General features: G+C 48.7%; 1 protein-coding gene and 1 pseudogene across 6 annotated transcripts in view; one reads left to right on the forward strand and one right to left on the reverse strand.

Moving 5' to 3' along the window:
- APTX (aprataxin) overlaps positions 1 to 1,864 on the forward strand; it is a 30,650-nt gene extending 28,786 nt beyond the window's left edge. For all 6 annotated transcript variants that reach the window (XM_062208095.1, XM_062208094.1, XM_062208092.1 and 3 more), the window contains 2 exons: positions 786 to 889; positions 1,582 to 1,864. In XM_062208095.1, coding sequence (XP_062064079.1) covers positions 786 to 889; positions 1,582 to 1,736 — 259 coding nt within the window. In that variant the 3' untranslated portion in view covers positions 1,737 to 1,864. The remainder of the gene's footprint in view (positions 1 to 785; positions 890 to 1,581) is intronic.
- Positions 1,865 to 3,729: 1,865 nt separating this feature from the next.
- On the reverse strand, positions 3,730 to 10,879 carry LOC133770982 (ras association domain-containing protein 1-like; annotated as a pseudogene).
- Between the last annotated feature and the right edge of the window lie 3,349 nt (positions 10,880 to 14,228).

The following is a 14,228-nucleotide window of genomic DNA, read 5'->3' on the forward strand; positions in this document are numbered from 1 at the left end:
TAGAACCCGATGCCAATATGGGATGCCGGCGCTGCAGGCAGAGGCTTAACCAAGTGAGCCACGGCGCTGGCCCCCTACTTATTCTTAATTAAAAGAATGAATTGAATCAAATAGGTGCACTGTCAATACTTTGTGTACTCATACTTTTATTGTTTGTTATTTTCATTAAGCCTTAGTTTTTAAACTTGTTTTTTGGTTGACACATAAAATTATATCTATTTGTGGGGTATCATGTGATATTTTGATACATTTATACATGTATAATGTTCAAAGTAGGGTAAACATATCTTCTCAAACATTGATCATTTCTTTGTAGTAAAAACAAAGTCCTTTCTTATAGCTGTTTTGAAATATAAAATATATAGTGCATTATTGTTATGACTGTAACCACCCTTCCATCTAATAGACCAGCAAAGCTTATTTCTCTTATCTTAACTAAAACTCAGTACCCACTGACCAACAATTCCCAGCCCTCTTTCCCTGTTAGTCTTCCCAGCCTGTGGTAACCATTTTCTGCTCTCACCAGTTTTAGATCCCACCTGTGAGTAAGATTGTATAATATTTGCCTTTCTGTGCCTGACTGAATTCATTAATGTAACGATCTCCAGTTCTATCCATATTGTCACAAGACATAGGATTTCATCCTTTTTGTGGCTGAATATCTGTTGTGTATATAAACTTCATTTTCATTATTCATTTGTCAGTTGATGGACACTTAATAAGTTGATGGACACTTAACATAAGTTTTAATAATTTTAATGGTCAATTTTTTTTCTTTCAACTAGCCATGTACACCTTCATGTGATCAGCCAGGATTTTGATTCTCCTTGCCTTAAAAATAAAAAACACTGGAATTCTTTCAATACAGAATACTTCCTGGAATCACAAGGTAGCAGTGTTCTTTGATTTTTATGTTTGTTCCATTTTTTTGACTGTTCTTATACTTGATTCAGTTGTTCCTAAAGAATGATCTGGCCTTGAAAACAGTCCTATGCAAAGAAATTGTTTTGTTTGGATTATAGTGTGATTACCACTTCGCTGTGAGCAGCCTTCTTGGGGGATGCTTTTTTCAGGGTCAAAAGTGTTCTATTGTGACAGCAGGGATTTAACAGTTGTCATGAGAGTTATTGAAGATCATGGATGAGAAAGATCTGAACAGTTGTCTCTTTTGCCTTAAGTTTGACAGGAGCTTGTGGGTTGCTTCAAGTGTCAGGAGTGGTTCACTGACAGGGAAGGCTGTGTGTATGTAGAAGGAAGCATTGCTTGGTTGTCAAGTGTGGAACTTCAGTGTTGCTAGGATGCTAACAGTTACAGCTACCGCCAACCAGGAGTAACACACTGATGGCCCTTGACAGAGCAGTGTGGATTGCTTAGAGTGTGTCCTGAAGGAATGTATTTTCTCAGAGGTAGGTTACTTGGATTAAGAATCTGAACAAACCCATTTTCCGAGTAGAAGTCTTGCCTCAAGCTTACTGGCTTTTTGAATGCCTGGCATGTTGATTGGAGATGTACTTTCTTTTTGGTATCTTACATTGGCTCTGTAGAGTAGCTGGGATATGAACTTTTCTTTCTTGCCTACAGCTGTGATCGGGATGGTGCAAGAGGCTGGCAGAGTGACTGTCCGAGATGGGACCTCTGAGCTCCTGAAGCTGCCCCTTCGTTGTCACGAGTGCCAGCAGCAGCTGCCTTCCATTCCTCAGCTGAAGGAGCATCTCAGGAAGCACTGGACAGCGTGATTCTGCAGAGCTGAACGGCTGCCGCGAGTGCGGCCGGCTGTTTGGAGCGAACTGCTGGCACCTATTCTGGGTTGCTTGTGAACTGTTCATTTCTTGGATTAAAACATGCAGCATTTTTACAAAGCTTATTCTGGTTTTATTTTATTTTTAAAGATTTTTATTTATTTATTTGAAAGGCAGAGTTACAGAGAGGCAGAGAGAAAGAGAGAGCGAGAGAGAGAGAGAGAGAGAGATAGCTTCCATCTGCTGGTCCACTCCCTAAATGGCTGCAATGGTCAGAGCTGCTCTGATCTGAAGCCAGGAGCCAGTAGCTTCCTCTGGATCCCTGACTCGGGTGCAGGGGCCCAAGGACTTGGGCCATCCTCTACTGCTTTCCCAGGCTGTAGCAGAGAACTGGATTGTGTTGGGCACCAAAAAATATGTTGTGCCCAGATTGTTAGATCCCCGCAGAGACCCCCAGAGAGTCGATCACACCGAACTGCAAAAGCAAGGTTTATTCGGGAATACAAGCCACGACAGGGACCCCATCCAACCAACTGGCACAGCAGAGGAAGGAGTGAGGACCCGGTCTTTGTTTGGGAGAGTTTTTAAAGGGAAGAAGGGCTACATCAGCAGGAAAAAATAGTTACATACAGCATGGGAGCTCTGGGTACAGGGAGTTACAGTGGGGGCTCACAGCACGGAAGCTCTGGGCACAGGGAGTTACTTTGTTTAGCAATCTCTACTGTGCTGTCCTTGGTCTACTGAGCTGGCTGTCCCTGGTAAGCTTTGATATCTCCGGAATGCCTGAATGCCTGCTTGTACAAGGACTCGGGTCTGCTATGGGAAACGGAAGCTGCTTTTTTTTATTGTTTTAAAATGGAGTCACTTTGGTTCTTCAATTGGAAGTGGAGCAGCTGGGACTTGAACTGGTGCCCATATGGGATGCCGGCACTGCAGATGGTGGCTTTACCTGCTACGCCACAATGCTGGCCCCCTGGTTTGTTTTTTATTTGAGAGTGAGAGAGAGAGACAGAGACACAGACAGGGAGAGTTCTTACCTGCTGGTTCACTTTCCTAATGCCAATGATGGCCAGGGCTGGGCCATTCCAAAGCTAGGAGCTGGGAACCAATCAGTTCTCCCATGTGAGTGGCATGAACCTAATTACTTGAGCCGTCACTGCTGCCTCTCGTGGCCCACATTAGCAAGAAGCTGGAGTCAGGAGCTGGAGCTGGGTACCAAACCCAGGTAACTCTAATGTGGGATATGGAAATCAGATATATTTATTTGAGAGGCAGAGTTACAGAGAGGCAGAGAGGGAGAGAGAGAGAGAGAGATGTCTTCCATCTGCTGGTTCACTCCCCAGATGGCTGCAATGGCCAGACCTGGGCCAATCTGAAGCCAGGAGCCAGGAGCTTCTTCCAGGTCTCCCATATGGGTGCAGGGGCCCAAGCACTTGGGCCATCTTCTACTGCTTTCCCAGGCCATAGCAGGGAGCTGGGTTGGCAGTGGAGCAGCCAGGACTCAAACTGGCACTCAAACAGGTGGTGGCTTTACCTGCCACGCCACGGTACCGGCCACAAGGGATATAGGAATCTTAATTGGTGTCTTAACTAGTTGGCCAAACACCGCCCCTTAAGTGGCCATAGTGTAGGGTGATTGAAATAATTCACGAATTAGGAATCTGGATTTGTTAAGAATGTGTCCTCTGGATGTGAGGGTGGCTGGGACATGTGTGATCACCGTCTCCAGGACCTCTGTGAGGCCTAACGGGGGTGGAGCAACAGACTTCCCTAATGCAGGGTTTAGGAGCGGAAAGCTGGCTGGCTGTTTCTTGCCTCGCCTGTATCCTCCCCTCCCGCAGGCGCATGGTGGCGGCTTTCAGCAGAGCAGCTGGGGTGGTCTCTTGTTTATCCTGATGGCTGTGCTGGGCCGTGTTCTCTGCCTTAGGATAGTCTGCCTTCCTTCACGAGGAGGCTGAGTGACTCCCGTCCTTTCCACTTCTCTCCTAGATCACCCAAACGTTCCCGTCGGTTCTTCACTGAGCAGTGAGGCTAGATGAGGGCAAGGAAGATGGACTTTCCCTCTGGTACCGGGGGTCCTGGCTGCTGAGGAAAACTCAGCCCTGCGTGCATCGCGGCTCAGCTCTCGAGTGTTCTTGCTGGTCTGCTTGGGTATGTTGTCAGAAGCAAAGTTCGCTTGTTTGAGGCATTTCTCCAAGGTAGCTGACAGAGTCGATCTAGAAGGCAGTTACGGAATGACAAGGCTGAACAGAATCATAGCCTTATTTTCCCCTGAGAAGAAATTGGGGTGGAAGTGTTGTTTTGAATTGGTTTTGGGATAATACTAGATCTAAAGGTAAAGAGAAAACTATAAAGTTGTTTTTGATCAAATTGGTGGTGTATTTGAGGACTCCTGACTTGTTGAAAAAAAAAAAAACGCCCTAATCTAGAGACCACATTTGACCTCGGTGTTGGTCACAAACAGGATGCCACAGTGAGGATGGGTATAGAATACTTAGGAATTAATGATTATGGCTCTGCCAGGACACATGAACCATTTTCTGGTTGGCTGTCCGGGCCAGTTGTAGGACTTCTTTTCCTCTGCGGGGTCAAGGTTATTTCAGGATCCAGGACACCTTGGCCTTTGGGTAAGGGAGAGTGCCTGTCTATAGGGACCAGCCCTTCCTTTCTGCAAGTGTTGATGGGAGCCCTCTGGCCCAAGCCCTTCCAGTCTGGGTCTGGAGCCAATGATAATCTCCCTGGACGGCTCCCTTTCTCCCCTCATGCCCAGAGGTCAGTGATGGATGCTGTCGGCCTTAGGCTCAGAGCATAAGCATTTTTCCTCTTCTGGGTCAGTCTCTGAGAAACACAGGTACAAATGGTCCTTGCAGGACCAGATCATAGTTGAGGCTCTCTGCAGGTGTCAGGGACATTTCCTGGTGCCTGAGGAAGGGCATTCAGTCACACACACTGGGTACAGCGTGTGTCCGAGGCTTAGGGCTCTTCTGTCAGAATTGGCCTCACTGCTGCCCTCTGCTCCCCACAACTCCAGCTTGGAGACCCGCAGAATTTTTGAAGTGTCTTCTGTAAACCAAAAGTTAAAATCCAGTGCTGAAAGCCATGAAGCCCACTCTGCAGAACCCTCTATGTGTACACACTGTGTTGTTATCAGGGAGTTCGTGGAGCCATGAGAGTGCTTCCATTGACTCCAAGGGTCTATGGACCCCAACTTGAGGATCTCTGCTGTGCATCTGGGATGTTCAGAAGGGGTCCAGGGTCACCGCATGGGTCTGGGGCAGACCTTATCCATTGGTCTTTCTGGTCTGTGGATCTATTTTTTTTTTTTTAAAAGATTTATTTATTTATTTGAAAGAGTTACAGAGAAAGGTAGAGGCAGAGAGAGAGGTCTTCTATCCGCTGGTTCACTCCCCAGATGGCCACAATGGCCAGAGCTGCGCTGATCCGAAGCCAGGAGCCAGGAGCTTCTTCCGGGACTCCCATGTGGGCGCAGGGGCCCAAGGACTTGGGCCATCTTCTACTGCTATCCCAGGCCATAGCAGAGAGCTGGATGGGAAGTGGAGCAGCTGGGACTCGAACTGGCACCCATATGGGATGCCTGCAGCTCAGGCCAGGGCTTTAACTCACTGTGCTACAGTGCCAGCCCCTGTGGATCTATTTTTGATACCATCTCCTTCAGCCTCCTCGATTTGTAGAGGACAGCTGGGACTTGAAGGTTTAAAGGGGTGCTTTCAGCCATGTAAACCTGGTCTGGCCTTTGTTGAAGTCCTCTTGATGCTCTCAGGGTACTGGCATCCTGTTTACAATAAGGATTGACTAACTGTTGAGTCCCACTCACCTTTTGCTTCATTATATTTTCTTCATTCAAAGGTAGAGTAGAAAAAAAAAAAAACCTTAGGAATTATATCTGAGGCTCAGCTCTGTTAGATGTTAGCTGTGTGAACTTGAGGAGCTCATTTAACTTATCTGGGCTGAATTTTCTCATCTGTGAAATGGAGTTAAAACATGTACCCCTCCCCTCAGGGCTGGCTGTAAGGATTAAATGAACATGAACATGAGTGGCCCTGCCAAAATCTAACCCCATCTCTCTGTGAAGCCTCAGTGTCTCCCATTTTTCGTTCCAATCTTGCTTCTTGTATTTAAAACCAGGGCCTTGGACTAGATGATCCCTACTTGTAAGATTCAAGTCTTTCAGTGTCACTGGTTACCTCCCATTTCTCTGCCCTAAAGGTCTCTTTTTCTGTTACCAAACTTGGCAGATGGACATTCTAAGGTGTAAGAGAGACTTTGCAACCATGTCTCAGCCTACAAAGTATCTGTGTAAAGAAGTATTTGCCCTACTTTGCCGACTTTGGACCCATGGCAGGGAGAAAAGGGCATAGCTGAATCTAGGGGCTTAAATGACACCATTAAAACCCTCCTTTCTGTTTCTTTTTTAAAAAGGATTTATTGATTTATGTGAAAGAGTTACAGAGAGAGAGGGAGAGACAGAGAGGTCTTCCATCCACTGGTTCACTCCCCAGATGGTCACAACAGCTGGCACTGTTGCCAGGCTAAAGCCAGGAGCCAGAAGCTAGGAGTTTCTGGATCTCCCACGTGGGTGCAGGGGCCCAAGTACTTGGGCCATCTGCTGCTGCTTTCCCAGGTGCATTAGCAGGGAGCTGGATCAGAAATGGAACAGCCAGGACTTGAACTGGTGCCCATATGGGATACCAGCACTGCAGGTAGAGGCTTACCCCTTTACACCACAGCACTGCACTGGCCCCCCTTTCTGTTTCATAGTTTAATTTTCCCACGCTGGCTCTCTCCAGAGGGTATCTAAAGATTCCCCGTGGGCCTAGGAGAGAGCAACCCTTTCTCCCTACCCTTCCTACCAAAGCATAGAAAGGGCCCTGATTGCTCTCCTTAGAGCAACACTCATCTCCAGATGAATCACAGTGTCCCTTGAGAGGATGGCGTACTGTGGCCATCTCAAGTGATGGGGTCATCTTGAGGTGAGAGTGAAGGACTCTGGGGCTGATGACCCCACCAGAATTACATGGAGCAGAGGAGCTGTTCGCAGGACAACAGCTGTCTACTATTGCACACATCACCCCCACCTGCTGATCGCTGCCTTGGCCCCAGGTTGCTATCACATAGTCCAACACTGAGAAGACAAACAGCCCTGGACTCTCGGCACCTGTGGGTTGAAGTTGATGCAACCCATTGTCTCTGCTCCCAGCCTGTGCTGTTTGATGTGGACTACAGGAAGAGCTCTGTTATGTTTTCATGTTAAGTAATCAGTTCCTGGCCAAGGACCTCGTGCAGAAACTCCTCCAGAAGGAACAGGAGGTGCTCTTACAGCACTGGTTGGGGTTTCCGTGAGGCACCTCCATATCCGGGCTCTCCAGGGAACCAGCCTCTGCTGCTCTTCCCTCGGTCGCGTTCTGGAGGGAGGGTCAGGCCCAGGGCCGAGGGGGATGCCTGGGGAGCCTGAGGAGCAGCTGGACTCCTACCTCCTGCACACAGCATTTCCACCATCACAAGCACTCACGAGGTTACAAAGACATTACTCAGGGACTAAGGGCTGGACACTGTTTCTTCTGAACCCGAAAAGGGAAAATGTTCATGATAATAAGAGGAAGAGATAGGTCAAATACTAAAACATCGTCCCATCAGCTGATCAGGCTTTGGGAAGAGACCCGAATTTTTGTAGAGGCCCTCATATGTACACCCATTTAAATTCGCCCTCTGTGAAGCCGATAGCCCATAGGCCCCCTTCATGTCAATGAGAAAAAACGTCCCCATAGGTAAAAGCTTTTAACCCACACTTACCTGAGGCTGAGGCCTGTACCATCTGTTGGTGGTGGGGCCCTGGTCTTGGGAGGTTCTCTAAGAAATGATACTTTATTTTTGGTTTCCATCATGTACCTCAGGAAATTCAGAGTATCTGGAACATAACAGGATCCCCGTAAAACTTGGCTGAGTGAATGAAACCACGCATCCTACAGGTTGAAACATACAGAAACCAGCACCCTATTAACACAGGTCAGCCTCGTTGCCTTTGGAAACATTCTGATGTCATTGTTTATGGATGAAATATCTCTTACAGGGCAGAGTTAGTGGCACCTAAGCATGTTAATATTTTCCCATATACTATTCCTGATGACCAGTCCTCATTAACAAACTTGGTTATTATGGCCTTTGAGGGTTTCCCATGAATGGTCCATTTGGGGAGTTTGTCATCTGTGGCCACCAGATGGCAGCATTTGATCAAGAATTTTTAAATTGTCTTGCAGGACAAAGCTTTGTTGGCATTTATATAACTTGTTTTCAGAGTCAGTACTTTAGAAGAAAATAGGTAAAGGGTTTTAAAAATAGGGCATATATATTTTATTTATCTCAATTAAAATAGCAGTTCAAGGGAAAAACGTCTCTTTGGCTTGGAGGTTATATAGACTTTGAAACTGGCTGGAGCCAGAGTTGAGGCCAGATTGTGGTACTCACGAGATGGAGGCCTTGGGGCAAGTGCATCAAGTGCATGTTCCGTGTTGAAAGTATGCTGCTGGGTTTCCTCCCGTTTCTTAATTTGACCCTGAGTTAGTGGCTCTTGTTCTTGTCTCAAGAATAGCTGGAGTACACCGGGACAGACATTTGTCCTGGGTGTATTCTTGGAAAGGGCAACATTTTTTTTTTTTTTGGACAGGCAGAGAGGAAGGTCTTCCTTTTTCCGTTGGTTCACCCCACAATGGCCACTGTGGCCTGCGTGCTGCAGTTGGTGTACCGTGCTGATCCGAAGCTAGGAGCCAGGTGCTTCTCCTGGTCTCCCATGCGGGTGCAGGGCCCAAGGACTTGGGCCATCCTCCACTGCCTTCCTGGCCCACAGCAGAGAGCTGGACTGGAAGAGGAGCGACCGGGACTAGAACCCGGTGTGCTGGTGCCACTGCGGAGGATTAACCTAGTGAGCCGCAGCGCCGCTGGAAAGGGCAACATTTTTAGGCAGACATAATTGATGTGTGGTCACATGGTCAGATAGTAGAGGACTCACTGGGAAAGCAAGATTAAGGGCTCTGTGTACATTTTCACAAGCCTGTTTCATCAAGCCTCCTCTCCCCTGCTCTGCAAAGTTTATTTATTTTTATTTGAAAGGTAGAATGATGGGGAGAGAGAGAGAGAGAAAGAGAGAGAGAGAGAGAGAGAAAGAGAGATCATCCATCCCTTGGTTCACTCCCCACTCCCCAGATGCCTTCAACAGCCAGGGCTGGGCCAGGTCAAAGACGGGAGCCATGAGCTCTGACTCTCACATGGATGGCAGGGACCCACATATTTGGGCCAGCATCTGCTGCCCCCAGGGTGCGTATTAACAGGAAGGTGAACCCCAGGCATGTGATACGGGATGTGGGCGTCCCCAGAGGCGACCTAACCACTGTGCCGTCATTGCTTCCTCCAAAGCCCCCGACGGAGGACCGAGCCCACCACCGTCCTCTGGGTCTCCCAAATCTTCTGCCTTTCAACAGGCAGATTACATGGCCCAGACCCCAGCCGTGTCAGAACATTAAAGCTGGGAAGGACCCCCCCTCCCCAGAGGATCCCTAACTCTGTTCAGCCGATTCTCTGGCGACCATCACCCCCATCCCATTCCCCACGGGAGGCAGTCAGCTGAGGCCACACGACACCACGTACACGCACACACTTCAACCAGAACACCACAGGAGAGACCCTGGCTTCGGCTGGCAAGCCAGGTACAGTCCTGGCCCAGTGCGCACATCCACACAGCCCCTGGCCCAGGGACAGGCTCCTTGGAGCAGGCACGGAGCACTGTGGCAGCACTGTGAGCCCAGGGTGTGGGAGCAGTCAGAGGCCCTGCAGGAGGAACCCTAGACTCTTCTTTGACACCTGCCTTCTTCCGAGCCCCCAGCCCTGGCTCTGTTGGGGCTCTCCTGCGACCCTGGCCAAGACCCAACACAATCACCTGTCCCCATAGATGAGGGCCCTCACCCCTGCAAACATGACCTTGTTCTGTCTGGAGGGTCCCCAAGAGTCTCGTATTTGAGACACAAACTAAGGAGGCTTCTGTCTGTTCCCCCGCTGCTACAAGCCCTAAGCAGCTTCCCAGGGCAGCCCTGGCCCACCACAGCCCAGGACGGGAGGGGCAGCGTGGCTCAAGGCCACGCCCACTGATGGACACGGGGGCTAGCTCCTTGGCTGTGGTCTCCACTCATTCTCTCACAGGGGAGGCTCCCACCTGCCCTCATGGGCACTGTCATGTGCACACAACACACTCTTGGCACTGCCTACTCTCCTGCCATCCAGGGGTTACAGGTCGCCCCCAGGGGCAGGCGTGCAGGCCCCTCGAATCTGCTGGCAGTAAGCATACTTGTGCAGGATCCGGCGGAGGTGCTGTTCCTTCTGCCGCTGGACGGCTCAGGCATGCTGAAGGCATCCCAGTTCCCCTCCCCAGAGTCACTGCATCGCACCAGGAGTGGGAGCTGCAGAGGCTGTCCATCATCTCACAGCTTCCCCAAGTACACTTGGCCATGAGGCTCAGCTCGCTCAGAGAGGGTGACCTTTCGGGGACCTCACGAGCCCAGGTGCCTGACAGCATCCTTGGGCCCCGCCCTGGGCACCCTGGGGCATCCTGCTGGGGAGGGGTGGCTTCCTGCTGGAGGGCACTGAGACTGGGCGTGTCGGTGTAGGCTGAGCCTTGATGCAGCCGGCGTAGGAGCTGTCTTTGTTCTGAAGAGAAACAGGCTCCTGAAGAGGTGGCTGTTGATCTGGCCCACTCCTTGATCTGCTTGGTCTTAGCCTGAGAAAGATAAGGTGTCTCCCATTCGCAGGCTCGGCTGCGTTGGGGTCTCGCTCTGGGCCCCTCTCCCACGCCAGTTCCCAGCCCAGGTCCCAGGGCCTGCAGCGGTCTGGGCAGCAATGGCAGTGGCAGGTGAACTTGGAGTGAGTGCATTGCAGGCCCTTGCACAAGACGGCCCAGATGAAGTTGGCGCAGAGATCACACCCAATGTGCGTGGCTAGTCTGTGGGCTGGATGCCGTGGCCCTGGCTGGGGACCAGCTGTCTTGTGGGATTGCAACTCAGTGCCAGGCGCAAGGTGTGGTGCACTGGCACGCTCTCGCCGGGTGCAGCCCCGGGCTGGCGCGGCCAGGGGTACATCTCCTGGAGCTCAGTGAGTTTAGGCTCTGCCGACGTGGCCCAGTCTGGTCAGGGCTTGGCTGGCTCTCTGGAGAGGACTTTATCTACCAGGGCTGCTGACATTTTGGGAGAGTCACAGATGGAGGATTCGGTGAAAGCTATGGACCTTCTCCTCATTCATGTAGTTTCAAGGGAGCCTCCCTCCCCCAATCAGTCATCCACAGATCTCCTAGTGTAGAGATTCTCAACTGGTGTGTGTATGTGTGTGTATGTCCTCGACCCTGAGGGTGTAGAACCGATTGGGAGGGCTGTTTTCCAAACCACACACATGAAGCCACTCTGCTACCAACGGGAGGGCATCCAACCCCTAGGGACTTGGGGGCAGACAAATGTGGAATCTCTTGCTTGGACAATCTAGAGAAACTCTTTAGTCTAATAGCCTCTGATGTTCCGTGGAGGGGTGTGGGGCATAGACGTGATTGTTATTGTATCAGTGGCAAACGTATGTCCTTATTAAACTTCAGGGGTGCTTATGTTTCCAAAGTCGTGCTAGGAGAAAATATATTAAAAGGTTCATTAGTGGTCCTTTCTGGGCGGTGCGAATGTGGATAATTTGAATTTTGTTATATGGTGTAAATTAGCTACAGGGAATACATATTTGGGAATGTAAAGAAAACCAAGTTTTATGACAAAAAAGTACTAGATCACAGTGGAACACAGTTGATATTCAGTTATTTATATTAATAACTGATAAAACCAAAAATGGCTGATAATTTTTACAAGTCATATCACTTTCATCCAAGTGTTCCCTGGCCCTTCTAGAGACAGGCAGGTAGCCTGCAAGCTAAGATTTAAAAAGAAGTATTTATATATTTTCATTTTACTTGAAAGCAGAGATACAGAGAGGGAGACAGAGAGAGTGAGAGCGAGAGCACGTGCGAGAGAGAAACAGAAAGATCTTCCATCCACTGATTCATTCTCCAAATGCCTGCAGCAGCCAGAGCTTTGCCAGGAGGAAGCCAGGAACTCCATCTGGGTCTCCCACATGGCTGGCAGGGACCCAAGTACTCGAGTCTACTTGAGCCATCATCTGCTGCCACACATTAGCAGGAAGTGCACATTAGCAGGAAGTTGGAATCAGAAGCGGAGCTGGGGCCTGAACTCGGAATTGGAATGCAGACATCCCAAATGGTGACTTAACGGCTGTGCCAAATGCCAGCAAATATAATTGAGTTTGACATATATGGAGGTCATTCATGTTCTGAATCTGATTTCCTTAGCACTGGACCTGGAGAAGTAATTGGTTTTCTCTGTTTGCCCTTAACTTCAATCACTGCCTGTTTCATAGAGATACCAACTGCATTTTATTCAAAAGGAACTATTAGCACTCACTGAGATGCTGTGGTTTCTCTGGTGTGTTAGGTTGATGTGACCTGTTATATTAGGCTCCCAAATAGTGAAGCACCCTGGAATTCTTGGAGTTATTCCTCTTGGTTCCCGAGGGCTGACTGTCCAGTGTTGACTTTGACCTTCTGAAGCATTGTGATGGGGTGGGGCTGGGGGGACATGGAGCATGGATTGGTTTATGTATGAGCACTTTGGCTTGAAGGATCAGACGGGGAGGAACAGATAGAACTTGAAAATCAGGAGAAGAATGGTTGGGATTTTGGCGGGCTGCATCGAATCTTGGGACATTCTTTGTGGTAGAGAAAAATCCAGTAATGGGGGGAATGAAATATAAACACAAAGAAGTCAGGGAAGCTAAACCAATTTATGTAATGAAGGTGAATATTTGGGGGGCATTTCTGTGGCTCAGGAGCGATCCGGGAGATTTGAAGACGAGCTGGAGATTTGGCGAAGGGTTGTTCTCTCTTGGGCGTGAACGGAAGCCCCTTTAATATTATTTTTGAGAGGTGTGAGCTAAGATTATAGACTTCATTTTGGGAGGAAATTTTGATATCTATTGTTCCTATTCCACTTCTCTTCCTGCATTTTGTGTTTCTTCCTTCTTTTTTTCTTGATCACATTTCTAGACACTTGCTTATATTATAAGGTTATTTTTTATTAAAGTAGTTCTTTGATTTATTAGTCACTTCATGCCTGTCATTGTCTTATTTTTGCCTTTATTTCTTTTTGCTTGCTTTGGTATTTATAAATATTTGAGCCAAATACTAAGTGCATATACTTTAATATTGAGTTCTCTTTTTATTAATAATGGAATTTTAAAAACAATGAAAACATTTAATGTGATCCATTGAATGCTGGGTTGAACCTGAGGCTTATAGAGCCTGCCCGGCTGTTGGTAACAAGGAGATATTTGGTTGGGTTTCAAGACCTAAATCATCAGGTTTTGTGGTGCCCGGTAGGGAGGTCACGCGCACTGAGGTGCTAAGGTGAGGTGGCAGTTTATTCCCGGGACAAGGCTTTGCTCCTTGCACCTCCCACAAGTAGTTTTTCTTCCTTTTTTTTTTTTTTTGACAGGCAGAGTGGACAGTGAGAGAGAGTGAGACAGAGAGAAAGGTCTTCCTTTTCCATTGGTTCACCCCACAATGGCCGCTGCAGCTGGCGCACCGCGCTGATCCGAAGCCAGGAGCCAGGTGCTTCTCCTGGTCTCCCATGTGGGTGCAGGGTCCTTGGGCCATCTTCCACTGCACTCCCGGGCCACAGCAGAGAGCTGGCCTGGAAGAGGAGCAACCGGGGCAGAATCCGGCGCCCTGACCGGGATTAGAACCTGGGGTTGCGGCACCGCAGTTGGAGGATTAGCCTATTGAGCCGAGGCGCCAGCCTCTTCCTGTTTTCTTAGCCATGAATAACTGTAGCAGAATGCACTCCTGTTTTCTGCCCCCACCCCCACCCCAACAATGAAATAATCCAACCGGGGCAAGAATCTGTCAGTAGTCTTTCATGAGGTTTTTTTTTTTTTAAGATTTTATTTATTTATTTGAGAGGTAGAGTTACAGACAGGGAGAGGGAGAGACAGAGACAAAGGTCTTCCATCCACTGGTTCACTCTCTAAATGGCTGCAATGGCTGGAGCTGAGTGGATCTGAAGCCAGGAGCCAGGAGCTTCTTCTGTGTCTTCCACGTAAATGCAGGGGCCAAAGCACTTGAGTCATCTTCCATTGCTCTTCCAGGCCATAGCAGAGAGTTGGATCAGAAGAGGAGCAGCCAGGTCTAGAACCAGCACCCATGTGGGATGCTGGCACTGCAGGCAGAGGATTAACCTGTGCCACAGCGCCAGCCCCAACTTTGGTATTTTATATTTCAATGTTATCCTTTCCTGGCAGGAATTTGCATTTCATCACTATTTGTGCAACAGAAAGCTTTGTCTCCAGTTAAAGGATTTTTTTAAAAAAATTATGTACTTATTT

Source organism: Lepus europaeus, chromosome 12 (genome assembly GCF_033115175.1).
Source record: "Lepus europaeus isolate LE1 chromosome 12, mLepTim1.pri, whole genome shotgun sequence".
Taxonomy (NCBI): domain Eukaryota; kingdom Metazoa; phylum Chordata; class Mammalia; order Lagomorpha; family Leporidae; genus Lepus; species Lepus europaeus.